This window comes from Corvus hawaiiensis, chromosome 9 (genome assembly GCF_020740725.1).
Source record: "Corvus hawaiiensis isolate bCorHaw1 chromosome 9, bCorHaw1.pri.cur, whole genome shotgun sequence".
In the NCBI taxonomy this organism is placed as follows: Eukaryota; Metazoa; Chordata; class Aves; order Passeriformes; family Corvidae; genus Corvus; species Corvus hawaiiensis.
Window position 1 is genome coordinate 190,309 of NC_063221.1, and position 15,464 is coordinate 205,772.

The 15,464-nt window shown below is 54.1% G+C and overlaps 1 protein-coding gene across 9 annotated transcripts in view; it reads right to left on the bottom strand.

Moving 5' to 3' along the window:
• The window catches only part of CACNA1E (calcium voltage-gated channel subunit alpha1 E), a 129,691-nt gene that overhangs the window by 15,375 nt on the left and 98,852 nt on the right, over positions 1-15,464 (bottom strand). For 7 of the 9 annotated variants that reach the window (XM_048312159.1, XM_048312168.1, XM_048312161.1 and 4 more), the window contains 16 exons: positions 14,861-14,990; positions 14,291-14,350; positions 13,892-13,998; positions 10,049-10,060; positions 8,579-8,675; positions 7,303-7,463; positions 6,769-6,906; positions 6,052-6,253; positions 5,690-5,854; positions 5,083-5,193; positions 4,058-4,141; positions 3,850-3,975; positions 3,637-3,702; positions 1,833-1,924; positions 1,528-1,693; positions 1,249-1,376 (listed from right to left, as the gene is read on the bottom strand). In XM_048312159.1, the coding sequence (XP_048168116.1) occupies positions 1,249-1,376; positions 1,528-1,693; positions 1,833-1,924; positions 3,637-3,702; positions 3,850-3,975; positions 4,058-4,141; positions 5,083-5,193; positions 5,690-5,854; positions 6,052-6,253; positions 6,769-6,906; positions 7,303-7,463; positions 8,579-8,675; positions 10,049-10,060; positions 13,892-13,998; positions 14,291-14,350; positions 14,861-14,990 (1,845 nt within the window). The remainder of the gene's footprint in view (positions 1-1,248; positions 1,377-1,527; positions 1,694-1,832; positions 1,925-3,636; positions 3,703-3,849; positions 3,976-4,057; positions 4,142-5,082; positions 5,194-5,689; positions 5,855-6,051; positions 6,254-6,768; positions 6,907-7,302; positions 7,464-8,578; positions 8,676-10,048; positions 10,061-13,891; positions 13,999-14,290; positions 14,351-14,860; positions 14,991-15,464) is intronic. The other 2 variants (XM_048312163.1, XM_048312162.1) reach the window with 1 other exon arrangement.

Consider the following 15,464-nt stretch of genomic DNA (forward strand, 5'->3'; position numbering starts at 1 on the left):
GGGCCGGGGCTGCCACCACTGTCTCTTGTGTCCCCTAACCACTGGCTACAAGCATGGCTTGCTCAGGAATCAGAGGGGCACAGGGCATGGATAGGACAGCTCAGGCTTGTTTTACAGTGACTCCTGAACACCGAGGCCACCAATATGGGGGATGAGAGTGAATCAAGTGCCTGGTGTGAAGAAATCCTTCCCAAGAGCCACCCCACAGCAAACAGCTGGGTGTTTCACTGCTCCACCTCCTCTCCTTTCTCTGGTTGGAGCTGATATTGAGCATAAAAAAATACCTTGTCTGGGGCTGGTCTCCTGCAGCAGGACATGAAGAGTGGAGGCAAAGAGTCTCCAAAAGGAGCGTGTGTGGTTGCCAAGGGCTCTGGAGATAAGATGGCACAGGCTCCCTGGCAGTGGTGGATCATGGCTCCAAAGAGGCCCTGGGCTCTGGAAGGGGCCGCACAAGGCACCCTGGTGGTGCTGGGGCTGAGTGAAGGGCAAACATACTCCCAGAGCTGCCAAGGGTCCCCCATTGCTGTAGGGATGCTTGGGACCATCCAAGGAGGAGGAGCAGTGGAGAACAAGGCCTCTGCAGCAGCAGGAGCAGAGCCAAGGTCTGGCCACGCAGGGTACATATGGCCCTTGTGAGCCCAACCTGCTGCTGGCAACAGGCTGCTGCCTCCAAATGGGAGCCCTGTTCTTCAAGGTCCTCATCAGCAAGGGCAGGAGTGCAGGAGCCAAAGCCCTCCCATCTCCAGAGGGGTGAGTGGGCTGGCCAGCACAGGAACACAGCTCCCCAAACACACCCCACACGATGCCCTCTGCAGGCAGCTTGGCAGGAGCCCAGCCCATCCCCATCGGTGGGAACAAGCCCCGCTCAGCCCTGCTCTTATCAGGAGCTGGGGGTTCTGGGGACCAAGGGGTGGAGCCCGCCTCAGGGCAAAAGCTCTTAGCTGGTGCATGGGAACAGGAAAGGAGGCTGAGAGGGATCTGGCCTGCTGGGCAGGGAGGAGAGGAAGAGCAGGAACATCCAGCACTCAGGATGAGCACCATGGCAAACTGAACATCACCCAAGACGCCTGTGCCACCAACCACTATAGGAACCAGCTGCTGCCCTTGTAATGACCACAGGTGACAGCAGCACATCCCTGACTATGCCAGACATCACTGAGAACTATGGGTCCAGTAGGAGAATGCAGAGACCCTCGTTTAAAACCAGCTCTGAGAGGTTGCTCGGGAGAGAAGGAGCTGGCTACATACCACGCTGCTCGGTCATACTCTGCCCAGATCCGGACAAACTCATCCAGATGGTGAGGGCCCAGGATGGAGGAATCCCGTGTCAGGTATTCAAAGTTGTCCATGATGACTGCCACAAACAGGTTGAGCATCTAAATGAAAGGGAAAAAGGCAGAGAGAAAGGAAAGTGGGGGGAGAGGGAGCAGAGAAGAAAGAGTGATTGTGGGAAGGTGATGGAAGATGACCTGATGACTGGGGTGCTGACGAGGGGGAACCCCAGAGCTCTCAGACGAAGTAACTCACCAGGAAGGAGCAGAAGAAGATGAAGGACACAAAGTAAACGTAGGCCAGGTCGGTGCCGCAGCGCTCGTTCTCATTCTGCCCGGATGTCGCCGTTGTGTCCGGCTCGCAGCCTTTGCCCTCCAGGCAGGACAGCATGATCTCCTGCCACGCCTCTCCGGTGGCACTCCTGTTCCCAACACAACCCTGTCAGCAGCTCATGGTGGCACAGGATGGAGTCATGATGCTCCCAGGAGAAACCTCACCACCCCATGCCCAAATTAAACACCTCTCTGGCATGCGGAGGAACATTTTCCATGGCTGCTCACCTGAAGAGGAGCATGAGGGAGCCCAAGAAGCTGCGGAAGTTGTTGTGCCGGTTAATGTGGCTTTCCTCATCTAGTTTGATATTGCCAAAAACCTACAGAAGGGAGAAAAAGGGCTCAGCTCTTCAGCCAAGAGCTTGTTGGCCAGGGAAGCAGCTGCATGTTCACATTGGATCCTTGAAAACATTCCAGCTCAGGCTGGACAGGGCTCTGAGCAACCCAATCTAGCTGAAGATGTCCCTGCCATGGGTTTGGAAAAGATGGCCTTTAAAGTCCCTTCTAACCCAAACCATTCTCTGACTGTGATTCCATGAAAAGTACCCCAGCAAACACAGGCTGGTGCACAGCCAGCGTGCCAAGGAGCTGGTGCCAGGCAGCCATTGGGGAAGGAGACTCTCCTCTCCTTGGCAGGGATTTGCTGTGGGTGGCAAAGGCTGCGAGAGGCTGAGCTAACATGGAAACAGGAGCATGGAGGGCCTTGGATCAGCTGAGTCCAACCATTCCACATCCATCCCTCCGTGCCATCTGAGCACCATGTGGCACCCAGTGGCCCCAAGTATATTGGAGGTGCAGGGACAAAGTCCCACCACCCTGGGTGGGTGCTGGGTCACAGCCCTGGACACTCACAGGAGCTTTTCCCTTGGTCTGTGATGCTGGGGTCAGGCACAGCAGTGCAAACAGGGTGGGGAAGGGCTCAGGGAGGGAGGGACAGACCCTATCATCCCCAGGGCCAAGAGATGCAAAAAAGATCAAAATATGGACAATATTCTAACAACAAGCCTCAGCCAAGGCCGTGGTAAGACATAACGAACATTCATAAAGTGCCTGCAATTGGAAAAATGTGCTGTTATTACAGTTAAATATTTATTCCCCTTTCCCTGAACCTAAAAATACACCAACTGCAGAGTATTTTTTCCCTGTACAGGTTTTTTGGAATGTGTAATTGTAGAATATTTTCTGCCTCCAGCTATTTTGCTCAAATAACACCCACAGACTTTACTGCTTGGGGATTTGTTCACAATGGTGTTAAAAAAAAAATTAAAAAATAAATCTAATACTACCACCCGGCAGGGAGGGGGGCTGAGTCAGATGGTGGCTGTTTAGGGGAACACCTGGAGCTGGTGCTGAGGTGTGTAGGACAGGGTGGCAAAAACCAGTCACGGCACTGGAAGATCCTAAACAGCAGCGCTGCCAAGCAGCACAAGCCAGAGGCCACTGTCACCTCAAAATCAGCTCCTGATTTTGATACTGCAGCAGCTCATCGAGCAGCTCCACATCCCCAGTGCTCGTCGTCAAGGATGCTTCATCACATCTCCAGCATGGGATTTAGTCAGAGCAGAGGCGAGCCAGCCCCGCAGCACGTGTGGAGCTGAGGGCTTCAGCTCACGTGCCTCTTATTCACTATCTGGAGGCTGCGAAGCTGACGTCTCCCTGTGCTCTGCAGACCCCTGACCAGCTGGGAGGTCGTGGCAGGGCCCTAAATGTGAGCACCCAAACATGCCATCAGTGGTGCAGCTACAGGGACAAGATGGATGGCAGATGCCCAGCTGAGTCCCCAAGGCCATATCTCCAAACGTGCCAGTTGGGAAGGCAGTTGTGGAACTTGATTGAATAAGACCATGGCAGTTTCGCCAGGGCATGTGGCCCTGCAGCTCCCAAAGAAGCTGTTCCATCCTCGGCACCTCCCTGGGCACTGTGGGCACAGCAATGACAGGCAGGCACAAGGGTTGCTCCTGTGTGTAATGCTGGGGACATGTTGGTGTCACTGTCTGTGCCAGAGGGATACACACGGACATGTCTGTCTCACCTGCATCCCAATGATGGCATAGATGAAGAAAAGCATGGCAATCAGGAGGCAGACATAGGGGAGTGCCTGCAAGAGAAGCAGATGAGTCATCTCATCAATCACAGGTCCAGCCCCAGAGGAGTACAAAACACACAGGTAAGTTGTGCTGATCCATCTCTCCTACAAGACCTTGAGAACAGCCTTTTTTTGGGAGCAGCTGCCAATGAGACTGACCTTGAAGGACTGCACAAACGTCCAGAGCAGGATGCGGATGGTGTAACCCTGGCGGAGCAGCTTGATGAGCCGAGCAGCCCGGAAAAGCTTCAGGAAGCTCATGTTGAAGCTGCTGGTGTTCACCAGCTGGGAGGAGATTAGAGGGTCAGACGGAGATGGGAGCCTGCCCCACCACCCTACACCCTGCTGCTCCCAGCCCCTGCTTCACCTTGGTGTCCGTCAGGATGATCTCCGTAATGCTGCCGATGACCGTGATGAAGTCAAATATGTTCCAGGTGTCCCGGAAATAATTCTGTGAAAGAAAGGAGAGAGGGAATGTGGATTTGAGCTCAGGGATGGCGGGTCTGAAGGGTGCTGGGCCATGGGCCAAAGCTGCTCATGGGCAACAGTGGAGACCTCGCAGTCCATTTGTATGCAGCCGTGGTCCGGAACATCGTCCTGTGTCCGAGACAGTGGCAGACCCGAGCATGTCTGCAGCAAGCAGCTTCTCCCGGGAGATGATTCATGCATCCAACAGACCACCCTGGCAAATGGGAGCAGGAAAAGTAGCCACAGCCCAGGTCAGGCTGCAACACCTCGTCATGTTGACCTTCGCAGCCAGCAGGCTGCTTTGCCCTCCTCTTCACGGACACCTGAACACCTCTCAGCAACTGCTACTGGTGCAGCAGCTGGTGCAAGACTGAACGTGACCATGCCTGGTGCTACTGGGAGCAAGGAGGGTGGCTAGAAACCCTCCCGAGAGTGGGCTTTATCTTCCATAAGCAGCAAAGAATAGCTGAAGAAAAAGCAATTTGTGGTTTCAAATCCCAAATAAGCAGCTGGGAACTTGAGGACTGTGAATCAGTCAGGGAGGTCTCACTGCTGCTCAGGTGTGGTCCAACTGGTACAGGCCAAGGACAGAAGTGCACCAGCACCTCCTGACTTGTGGGGACAAGGGAGCACAGCCACCAGCAGTGCAGCAGCAGTAGGCTCTAACAGAGCAGCAGCACAGATCATGCAGGGTCCAGGCACAGAGCACAAGGCAAGAAGTAAAGCACCAGTGTGGCTTCCCCAGCAGCATCCAGCAGTGGGAAGTGCAATGAGAACCAAAGGATTCCAGCCTAAAAGGAGCTCTCAGGCCAGGATCCAAAATACATAGCAGCAACCTCACATTATTAACACCTTCTCTCTGTGATCTGTGCACTACCAAAGTGCAAATCAACACCCTCATAAAGAACAGGAGCAGGCACTCACCAGGAAGCCGAAAGCGATGATCTTGAGGACGCACTCCAAGGAGAACACCATGGTGAAGGCAATGTTCAGGTACTTCAGGGCCAGCTCATAGGTGTATGGAGCAGAATAGTACTGATGGAAACAGAGACAGCGCTAGCCAGGAGGGGGCCTGCCAGCCTCTTGGCTGATGACTGTCCCAGCACAGACCCGACAGCGCCCTGTTTGCTGCCCTGGCTGCCTCAAGAATTCCTTCCTTTCTTCACCCCTCCCTCAGGACAGACCTGTGGCGGTCCATGTTCCTTGCCCTGGGGGCATCAAGAACATCTCCTCCTTACTCTCTCCACCCCTCTCCCAGGACAGATACCACTTCATCTAAGAAGGGAGCACAGAGCAAATCCAGATCTGCCTGCAGTAGTTAAGAGGTCTAAATAATTTGGGTCATTTCTTTTAGAAAAGATGCTACCTCCAGTTCCAGGGTCCTGTGTTGTTTCAAGTGGCTGTGCCAAGGGAATACACGCACAGACGCTGTCTCAAAGCATCTCCACAACCAAAATACCCTCTGCTCTCATCCTGATTGATCCCACTGCTCTAAACAAAGGGGACAGACTCACTCTGACCAGCAGCTCACCTTCATCATGAGCACCACGGTGTTGAGCGCTATCATGGCCATGATGGTGTACTCGAAGGACGGGGACACCACGAAGTGCCACACGCGGTACTGGAAGGTGTGTCTGTTCTGGGGCATGTACCGCGTCAGGGGCTTGGCGCTGATGGCAAAGTCAATACAGGCCCTCTGCAACGAAACAACGCCCATCAGACCCCGGCCCATGGACACCTGAGAGGTGCTGGCTGCTGTGCTTCTTTCCTCCATGATCTGGGAAGGGAGCTGGCTCATGGGTTTCTCACCTTTTCAATATCAAGGGAGTTCCAAGCTCCCAAATTGCTAAAAACCCCATGGAAATGTCCTCATTCCCCCTCCCCAGACCATACCTCGTTCTTCTCCAGACTGCACTCCTCCATCATTTTGTCTCCTTGCTCTTGGAATGTGATGATGATGAGAGCCACAAAAATGTTGACGAAGAAGAAAGGGAAGACCACAAAGTAGACGACATAGAAAATGGACATCTCCATGCGGTTGCTGCGGCTGGGCCCACGGTCCTCCTCTGTCACATCCACCGAGTGCTGCAGCACCCTGTGGGCAGAGAGGTGAAGAAAAGCAACCAGGGATATGTCCATCACTTCCAGTGGGACCCAGCTCTGTCTGTCCATGCTTGTGTAATGACAAGGTAAAGCTCTGTCCTAATCTGTTTTCAAGGATGACCCTTTTAAATGGCTACAGCTTGTTTTACGGTGCTTTGCTGTGTCCCTGATGAAAAATGGATTTTCCTGTGCTCTGCACACAGAGAAAAATATTGCCCAATTTAGAGGTCTAGTCCTACTGTTATCCCTAATATTGACCTAAAATATATCGCTGGGCCATGCAGAAAAGGGATTATCCATCATTTGCTCCTTAAGGAAGAAGCTAACCCCAGCCACAGCCCCAGCCTCATAGCGGGGCTAAAGGCTCTGCTGTGCTGGTATAATTTGTTATCCTTCTCCACCCCCTGCTCAGCAGCTCCTCTCTCAGTCCCACTGGGTGTAACCTGACCACCCCAACAGGAGTGTGACCATCCCTGTTCAAGGGGACAGACTGAGCAGAATACTCACTGGGGCCACCCCTCGCCAGTGGACACTGTGAACAGGGTGAGCAGAGCCCAGATGATATTGTCATAGTGAAACTCGTGCCGCTTCCACTCCCGGCATTTCACCTCCATCTTGTTCTTCTCGTGGTCCACGTAGTTCCCTCTGCAAGGTTGGGAGGGAGAGCAACCTTGGGTTTTGGGTTGCCAGAGTATGGGATGGTGGGTTTGAACCCTGGGGGTAGTGTGGATATGTGCAGGGGTCACCTTTCCTCCCGCAGGGAGAAATGGGGAGAAATTGGGTAACAGCCATGAGGAAGGGGAGAGAGAAGGGGAAAGTAAAACAGAAGAGAGAAAGAGGAAAGAACAGGAGTGAATTGAGGGCCTCTGCACCCCATAGAAGGATGGGACACAGCACTGGGGACTGGGCTCAGCCCATGCCATCCACCCCATGAGCAAGTCATGGCCAAGGACTTAATGGGGAGCCACAGCAGACATGACCCAGCACCCTGCCCCTGCCAGAGGGGTCAGCAGCACCAGACCCACTGCATGGGGCACCTACATGCAGTCCTTCTGCGTGTCCTTCGAGCTGTCAGTGCAGTAGAAGAACTTCCCCTTGAAGAGCTGCACGGCGATGACAGCAAAGATGAACATGAAGAGCTTGTAGACAATGAGGATGTTGAAGACGTTCTTGAGAGATGTCACAACGCAGTCAAAAACGGCCTGAAATTGACGGCAGAGCTCACCCTGGGGAACCCACAGCCCTGGCAAAGGGCAGGACCAAGACCAGGATACTTGGTGGGAAAAGAGGGAAAGAACTGGGCCTTCTCCCATGCCAAAAGCTGTTTTGTGAATGAGGTTAATGTCCAGAGTACCCACAGCACACATGTAGGCACCATGCAGCCCCGGAGACAGCACCAGGGATGGATATTTGTAGCCTCAGTGTTCTCTGCAACCAGGGAAGCAGACAGGGGACCATCCTAATGATGCAATTAGCAACACTCAAGACTAATTAGTAAACACTTCATCATTTTGCATCACCCCAAATAACAAGGCAGAGCAAATACCTCTGCCTGCCACAGCAGCACGTCCCTTAGTGCTCTCAAACCTGGTTCTCACAGCACTTTGAGTGGGGATTGTCCTTATCCCTGTTTCATGGTGAAGACAGGCACTTCCAGAAATGAACTGACATGGGCTGACTCCATCCACTGATCAGGAAGAAAAGCTGGGGTCAAACCCCATTTCTGGGCTGCCACCCTGGCTCTCATCAATCAGCCAAACCACTTACAAGTAAGAAAAAAGGACTTAATGTGTCTCATACTCTTTTTTTGGCTCTGTACCCTATCAGCTAAGGTAGGGAAATTGATAATCCTACCTGTGATGCAGAAATAATCCCATTATTGAGATGGGAAATCCCTCTCCAGTGCAACACCATGACAGCACAGCACACGACACCCCGAGTTGTTGGCAAGCTGCTCTAGTGGGAAAGATCGCAGACTTTGGAAAGAGACTTGAGCTATCCAAAACTAGGGCAGCCCTATTTTTCAGGAGCACATCTGGGCTTTGCTCCATTTTGTCCACTCAAGCCCCACTTTCCCTGCAGAGGAACTACTTCTGGACACCTTGCAGTGGTCCAGGCTTGCTTTTAATAACTCATCGCACCTCCAGACACGAAGCAGCCTGAAGGGTGTAGTGGTTGCAGACTGGGCTCCTAAAACATACAAAAAGCTTTGAAAACAACTTGTTGATCGCTCACAAATAAATCACTGTGTGTGACCCCTGCTCCCAGCAGTCCATGCAGGAGAAGAGGATGTAAGGCAGGAGATGGAGCTCATTACCTTCAGCTTGGGCAGTCTCTTGATGGTTTTCAGGGGCCTCAATACCCGCAGCACACGGAGAGACTTGATGGTCTTGATATCCCGGCCCTTGTTGGTCCTGCCACGTTGGAGGGAGGCACACGCACCCAAAAATGGAACAGAGAGACAATAACCCTGTAGACCTGGGGGTGCCCTGAGGCATTAAACTGCTGACAACACCCCTCCAGCACGTGTGAAGACGGGAACAGGAGGGGCACAAACGTGCAATCGCTGAGCGCTCAGCCCACCTAAACGCGGCTCCTCCAACACGTGCGCTGACAGCCGGCAGAGATGGAAAACAAGGCAATCCTCTCTTTCCCGGGATCAGCAACCTTCCAGTGACCTTAACAAACCCCTGGCTGTGGGAAGCAATGCCAGGGCTGGGGCAGGCAGTGCCAGGAGGTTTGCAGGGCAAAGGCAGCACAAGGAGGTTTGCTTCCCTCCTTCAGGCGCATGCTCTTTGCAAATGGGGCTTGTACAGGGTCGCCACCACTGCAAATTTTTTCCTATCAGTTGCAAGAAGTTCATAATAAAATGAGGGAGGTGCACTCAATGGGGTCTACCTTGCCAGGGAAATTATGTGTGTCCCACCCCTGGAAGTGTTCCAGGGAAAGTTGGGTGGGGCCCTGAACAATTGGGTCTAGTGGGAGTCTTGGTCCCTGCCCAAGGCAGACGGATTGGACCCTTGGAAGAGTCGCTACAGTCTCAAGGGCTACTCTTGCCTTCACCCCAAGTCAGCTGAGGGAGGCAGAGCTTACCAGTAGAATTCTTTAGAAAAGCCCCCTCGTGACCCTCATTTCTCAGAAATGATGATTATTCCCCAACCACAATACCAGGGGCGATTTTTCTTGTCTTTTAACTAAAGACTGGATCTCAGGGTGGAGCAGCGAGGTCCTGGTGAAGGTGGCACAGCTTGGATCCACCAGGCACCCTTGAAAAATGTCAAGGAAATTACTTGCAACAAAAGATGCTCCCAATTACACAGCTCCTTGGCGAGGGTTAATGCAACAGGGAGTACAATAATGGGCTTAATCATTATGAGATGTAAACAAAACCACTCATTAATAGTCCTCCCTGGGAGCACAGCCCTCACATGCATGGGAAGCAACTGTTCAAACAGACCTAGGACTCACTTTGCTCCTCCTTTGCTGAGCATCAGGGCCTGGATAAGGGGCTGAGACATCTGACTGAGGGATGGGAGTGAGGGTTTGAGGGCAGCACTCAGCTGGTGCAAGTTGTTACCAAGCACACCCCAACTGCAGTGGCTGACATCTGCTGAGGGGGGATCTCTTCAGGATCTCACTCAGGAGTGCCTGCAGAGCAGCGTGCTGCAGTCCCTGAAAATGCAGCTAAGGGTCAGCTCAGGTGTCGGACAGACTGACATCCACCTGCACCCATCCCCCTGCATTCCCAAGGAACAGCATCCCGCAATATCTCGAGTGCCATAGTTACCCCAAAGCATTCCTGTCGGTGATCCAGCCCAGCAGCCACCAAGCAGCACCAGCAGAAAAAGAAAGAGAGGAGGAAGGTAAGAAAGGCGTCATGGGAGCTGCATGGGGACCCTGCAGCAGCTGTCCACCACCCCAGACCTTGGGTGAAAGGCACGATGAGTAGACCACGTTGTGCCCTTCAGGATGGGGCACATCTCCAGGGAGGTACTCATCCAGAAGCCCCTCCTGCCCTCCCTGCTGGAGGTTTTGGGTGGGGGGGGGCACACAGTGAAAGCTCTGCTGCAAGAGGAACCTGCATGGGGTAGGACAGTGGGCAGCAGCAGGAAGGCACATGGTCCTCCTCAGCCAGAAGTGGTGGGGGGACCATGAGCCAAAGGCAGGAGCCTCCAGGGGAATCTACCTGCAAAGCCACAATAGTTCCCATCCAAATTCTGCTAAATCACCTCTATTGAGAACTCTGCTGATTAACAGCCTGAGCTGCAGTGCAGGATCTCCTGCAAGCCAGCAGGACACTCACTTGGACAAGCCAAGGTGGGCTCCAAGGTCCCTGGTTGTAACCAAGCCCCTGTCCCTGTTTCAGCCAAGCCCCTGCCACGCGCACACAGAGTGCTCAGCACTGGGGGCAAAGCCTACAAGTAAAACATTTCCTAGAACACATGAAACTAATCCCAGCCCCTGGCTGTGTGTAGGTCCAACATGTGGGAGGTGTGCTGAAAAGGTGACAATTTAACTTTGCAGCACTTCTGTGGTGGGACCTCTGTCCTGACCTGCCTCACACCAGGTTATTTTGCAGTACATATGTGTCCTTCTTGCTTCCAGATCCTGGTGCCAATGGGCACAAGGAGATGCTGCAAGGAAAGAGACACCTCTGCTGGGTAATCTGCCCTTGCACATCAAGGGCAAGGGCTCCACACTGACCCCTCAACCTCTCCAGCAACCTTTGCACCGCCTCTGGGCAGCACTGCAAAACTGCTGTGAAATGCCTCCTTGGAGGGATGCAAAGGCGAGCAGGGTCTTTAGTTGTGGTTCTGGTTGTTTCAGCTAATTTAATTTGAACTCTTTGGAGATTTACAGCTTTTTATTTAGGCTGTGTACAGATTGATGTATTAGCTTTCCATGTGGAGAGCTATGGTTAATGGAGATAGCCTCTCTCTCAGGATGTGTGGGCTCTGAGGGAGCAGTGGACAAGCCACAATGGCACACAGAGAGATGCCTTTGTGGGTGGACACTTCATTATCAGTGATTTGGACATGGCACAGACAGCCAGGGGGTGATGGTGGCACTACTGAACCAGCTCGAAGACCTCCTGCTGTGCCCAGAGCCACCCAGGACCCCTGTGGGTAAACCAGCGCGCAGAGGGGAGGCAAAAGGGACGGGAAACCTGCATGGCACATCCCAACACTCCTGCTGGGATGTTCTGGACTCAATCACCAGCTGCTCTCATCCAGGTAATCACTGCCACTGCTCCATGGGCGTTGCTCTTCCCACCCAGCACCATGGAGGAGAGGAGAAGGAGAAGGAGGACACTCCCCCTGCCCTTGCCCCACGTCAAAGAGCTCACAGAGGGAGAAGAAAAGGAGACGGATTGAAACATCACCACCAGAGTTTTCCCCTGGAGACCAGGAGGGAGGGTGGGAGGGAGAGTGGCGGGCTGGGACATGGAGAGCTGGTGAACCTCCTGCAGTTCTGCGGCTGTGGCGGTGCTGCGCTGCTGAGGGGAGAGGCAGGTGTTCTGATAAATGCTTTATAATGTATGAACCCATCGGAAATCGCCGTGGTGCCTTTGTTCCTTTCACTCCTGAAGGCATGAGATCATGTCCTCCAGCAGGAGCCACGCTGGAGGTGGGGCAGACGGACAATCCTGCAGGTTTACATTATAAAGAGCTCCCCGTCCATGGCACAAGCAGCTCAGTATCTAGCCAGCTATGGCTACAAGACAGAGGAGGAGACACCAATGCTTGCTGTAAACGTGTGTGGAGATGCCAAGGCCTTCTCCACGGGAAGGGCTTCGGTGCCACGGCTGATGGGGGTGCTCACTTTCGAGAATTCAGCTGTCCCATGCCCAGAGGGAACGTCCTTCCCTCGGGAGGATGGGTGAAGGCAGGCAGGTGGCAAGCAGGGCTGGAAGGTGCCAGGCAGCTTCCCCACATGCTCGATGCTGGGCCCTGCCATCTCCAGGGGCCACCACAGGAATTTTGCCACCCTCGTGGGGTGAGGGCAAGGGACAGTAAACGATTACTGTACATGGGTGAGGACATCCGTTCACCCAGGAGCAGGCTGAGCCAACAACCTGTGCTCCTTCAGCCATCAAAATTCTTGATGGAAGTTGCCTTGGAAGGAAAAGGCTCCCTTGTCCTCCTCGTCAAACCACTCAGTGCATCTTCAGGCTGCTGATGCCCTTGCGCCCTGCAGACACACTCTGAGGGGCTGCCCTGGCAGAGGAGGGATCAGCCAGGCCCTGGAGATGCTCGATCCACCCTCATGGTGGCCTGTGTGGCCTTCCAGAGGCTCAGAGCATTGTCCCCAGCCAGCAAACCTGCCCCATGCCCCTTCCCCATGCCAGGGTCTGCGGTCAGCCCCCTGCCCTGCCCAGGGGCTGCTTCATCCCTGTGCTGAGTGAACTGAATTCTCCCATGCTCTTCCTGAGGAGCGAGCAGGGGCTGAAAGCACCGGGTGAGGAATGGGGTAGGAGGGTGAGGAAGGAACAAGCAACGAGCCAGGGGGCGTACAAGTGGGTGAGAACCAGGAGAAGGAGCTGCTGCCCAGTCCAGGGTGAGATGGGAGGGATGGATTACAGGCTGTAATCCATTGAGCGACCTCGGGGCTCGGACCCAGCCACCCCGAGAGCCCCGCATGGTACCTGAGCTGTGGACAAGGCCAAGGCTCCTGTCTGCGTGGCTGCCAGGCCCTCCCCTTTCACCAGCCACTGCTGCCAGTGTCAGAGGCACAAAGAGAGAACAACAGCGTGACAAAGAAGCCTGAGCCTCTCCTCTCTCCTCATCTCCTTCCTTGGGCACCAATGAGGTACAGGGACCTGGGGACCAGGGGATGCCCCTTTCCTGCAAGCATCACCTTGGCACCACACATCCCTCCCTGTGCTCACTGCACCACCTGCCCCAGCCAGCAGCACAGGGGACAACAGAGCAGCAGGAAACTCATTCCTGGGTGCTCCTGCCCTCCGTGGCATGGGCACCATGGACATCCCAGTACCCACAGGTGCCACAAGCTCTGTACCAGAGCCCAATCTCAAAGCAATGCTCGGTGGGGACACTACAGGGCAAGCACACAGCCCTCTCCGTGATGCCACAGAAGACGCTGGCACAAACCCCACTGGCCTCACCGCCATTCCTGCAGGGCTCCAGAGCAATGTCCCCCTCAGACCAGAGGAAAAGTTACCAGCCAGGGGTACCATTTCCAGCACAAACATGTTCAGAGAGCAGCTCCACCTGGCAGGCTGCTGCTTTTGCTGTCTCTGTGCACCCCAAGATTCATAGCAGGTGTATAACTCCAGCTCTGACACCCTTAGGCCATTTTCCCTCTCTCTAACAGCCCCTTCTGCTCTGTTTCAAAACCACTTTCACCACCAACTTCCTCCTAGCATGTCCAGCTTGCCTTGCCTTGCTCCCTGCCTGCTTGCTCACCAGCTTCTGACAAACAAGGAGAAATACATCTGTAGAGCAGCTACAGACCACTGCCAGGAGCCATCCCAGAAGCAGAGCAGAAGGGTGCAGAGAAATAAAATACAAAATGAAATCAGAGTCTAGTAGCCATGACACATGGCTGCATCCTTCTCCCACCCCAGCCAAGGGAAGGCAGGGAGCTGACAAGGACAATGGCCACTTACGCCAAGGCAAAAGCCACCAGTGCTCCCACCACCACGATGAAATCCAGGATGTTCCAGAGGTCCCGGAAGTAGGAGCCATCCTGCAGGATCAAGCCCTGATCAATCATCTGGAGGGGAGTGACAGAGAGAAAAACAGGCAGGGAATGAATAGCTCAGACATCAAGTGGAAGGGACAAGCTGGGGGACAGGGACACTGCAGACTCTTCCCGGTGTCCTGGGTGTAGGACTTCATATTTTGTGGAAGCCTTGAGGCTGATAAAGGAGGCGCTGAGCACTCCAGACCACCACTGCTGAGAACCAGACTTTAAGGTCTCCACCACCTAAATTTAGGACCAGAACTGCAAAACCGAGCTATTTCCCACTGGCTGCAGGGATGCTGCAGCCTGTCAGGGCTCTTACCTTGATCACCATCTCAAAGGTGAAGACGCCAGTGAAGACGTAATCAAAATACCTCAGGACCTGCAAAGAAAGGGCACAGGTGCTCTGCAGCTGCTGCTGAGCAAACCCTGCCCACCCAGACACCCAGATGCTGCAGCTTGCCTGGCTCAGGGGCAGACACGGGGTTGGTTTGCTTGTCCCAAACTCAGCCTGGTCCCTAAGAGTTCATGACAGCCCTAAACCCAGCCTGTGCAGGCAGGAGGGAATCATTCCCCATGCAAATGGCTTGGAAATGATGATGCTAGCCAGGAGCATGTGCCCCATACCAATGTCCATACCAGCATAAAGTTCAAGCCGCTTTACAGCTGACCAGGCATCCTGGTCCCTCCCCAGGCTCTAAACCTCACATGTGGGAAGCTGAGAGTGATTCCCATCGTTTATAAAGGAAGGTGATGGGGAAAAAGTCAGATTCCATGGTGTGGTGCAAGTGCCGCCACTGGCTGCCCTGACCAGCACCCCAGCACGGGGAGCTAAAATCCTACAGGAGCTCTGCCTGCACTGGTGGGGGGAGCAGGAGGGGGTTGCAATCACTTTGTTGCGGTCGGAGTTGGTGAGGACGGGATCCTCGGCGGCGAGGGCGATGCTGCTGGCGGCGATCACCAGGAGGATGCACATCTCGAAGTAGCGCAGGTTCACGATGTAGTGGCAGGCCCTCCTCACCCTGCAGGGACAAAGCCCACATCCCACCTGTGAGCCCTTGGCAGGCCCCAGCCACAGCCCACATGCAAAGCCCACCCCATATTGCTGCCTTCCAGGGTGGGAAGATGGGCAGCAAAGTCTGAGGAGCAAAAGAAGGGAGCCCAAGGGGTATTTGGACTTGTTGATCCCTCTTCTCAGCCATCTCAGCCCCACAGCCAGGCAGGGAGAGAGTCCTTGAGAAACTGGGGTGCTTACTCTTCCAGGCTGCTGGAGCTGGGGAAGAGCTACAGTGGTGCAGAAAACTGCAGGTAAATATAACAATCAATGAATAAAAATCCCAGCTTAGCAATCAGCAGCTGGGAGAGAGAGCCATGAGCATGGCTGCCACAGAGAGAGAGCAATGTGGCGCTTGGGGAACACTGTGGCTGCTTATCAAGACTGTTTGGGAGGTATTCAGCTCCCTTCCCACAGGAATTCCCTGTCTTTGGTGACATCT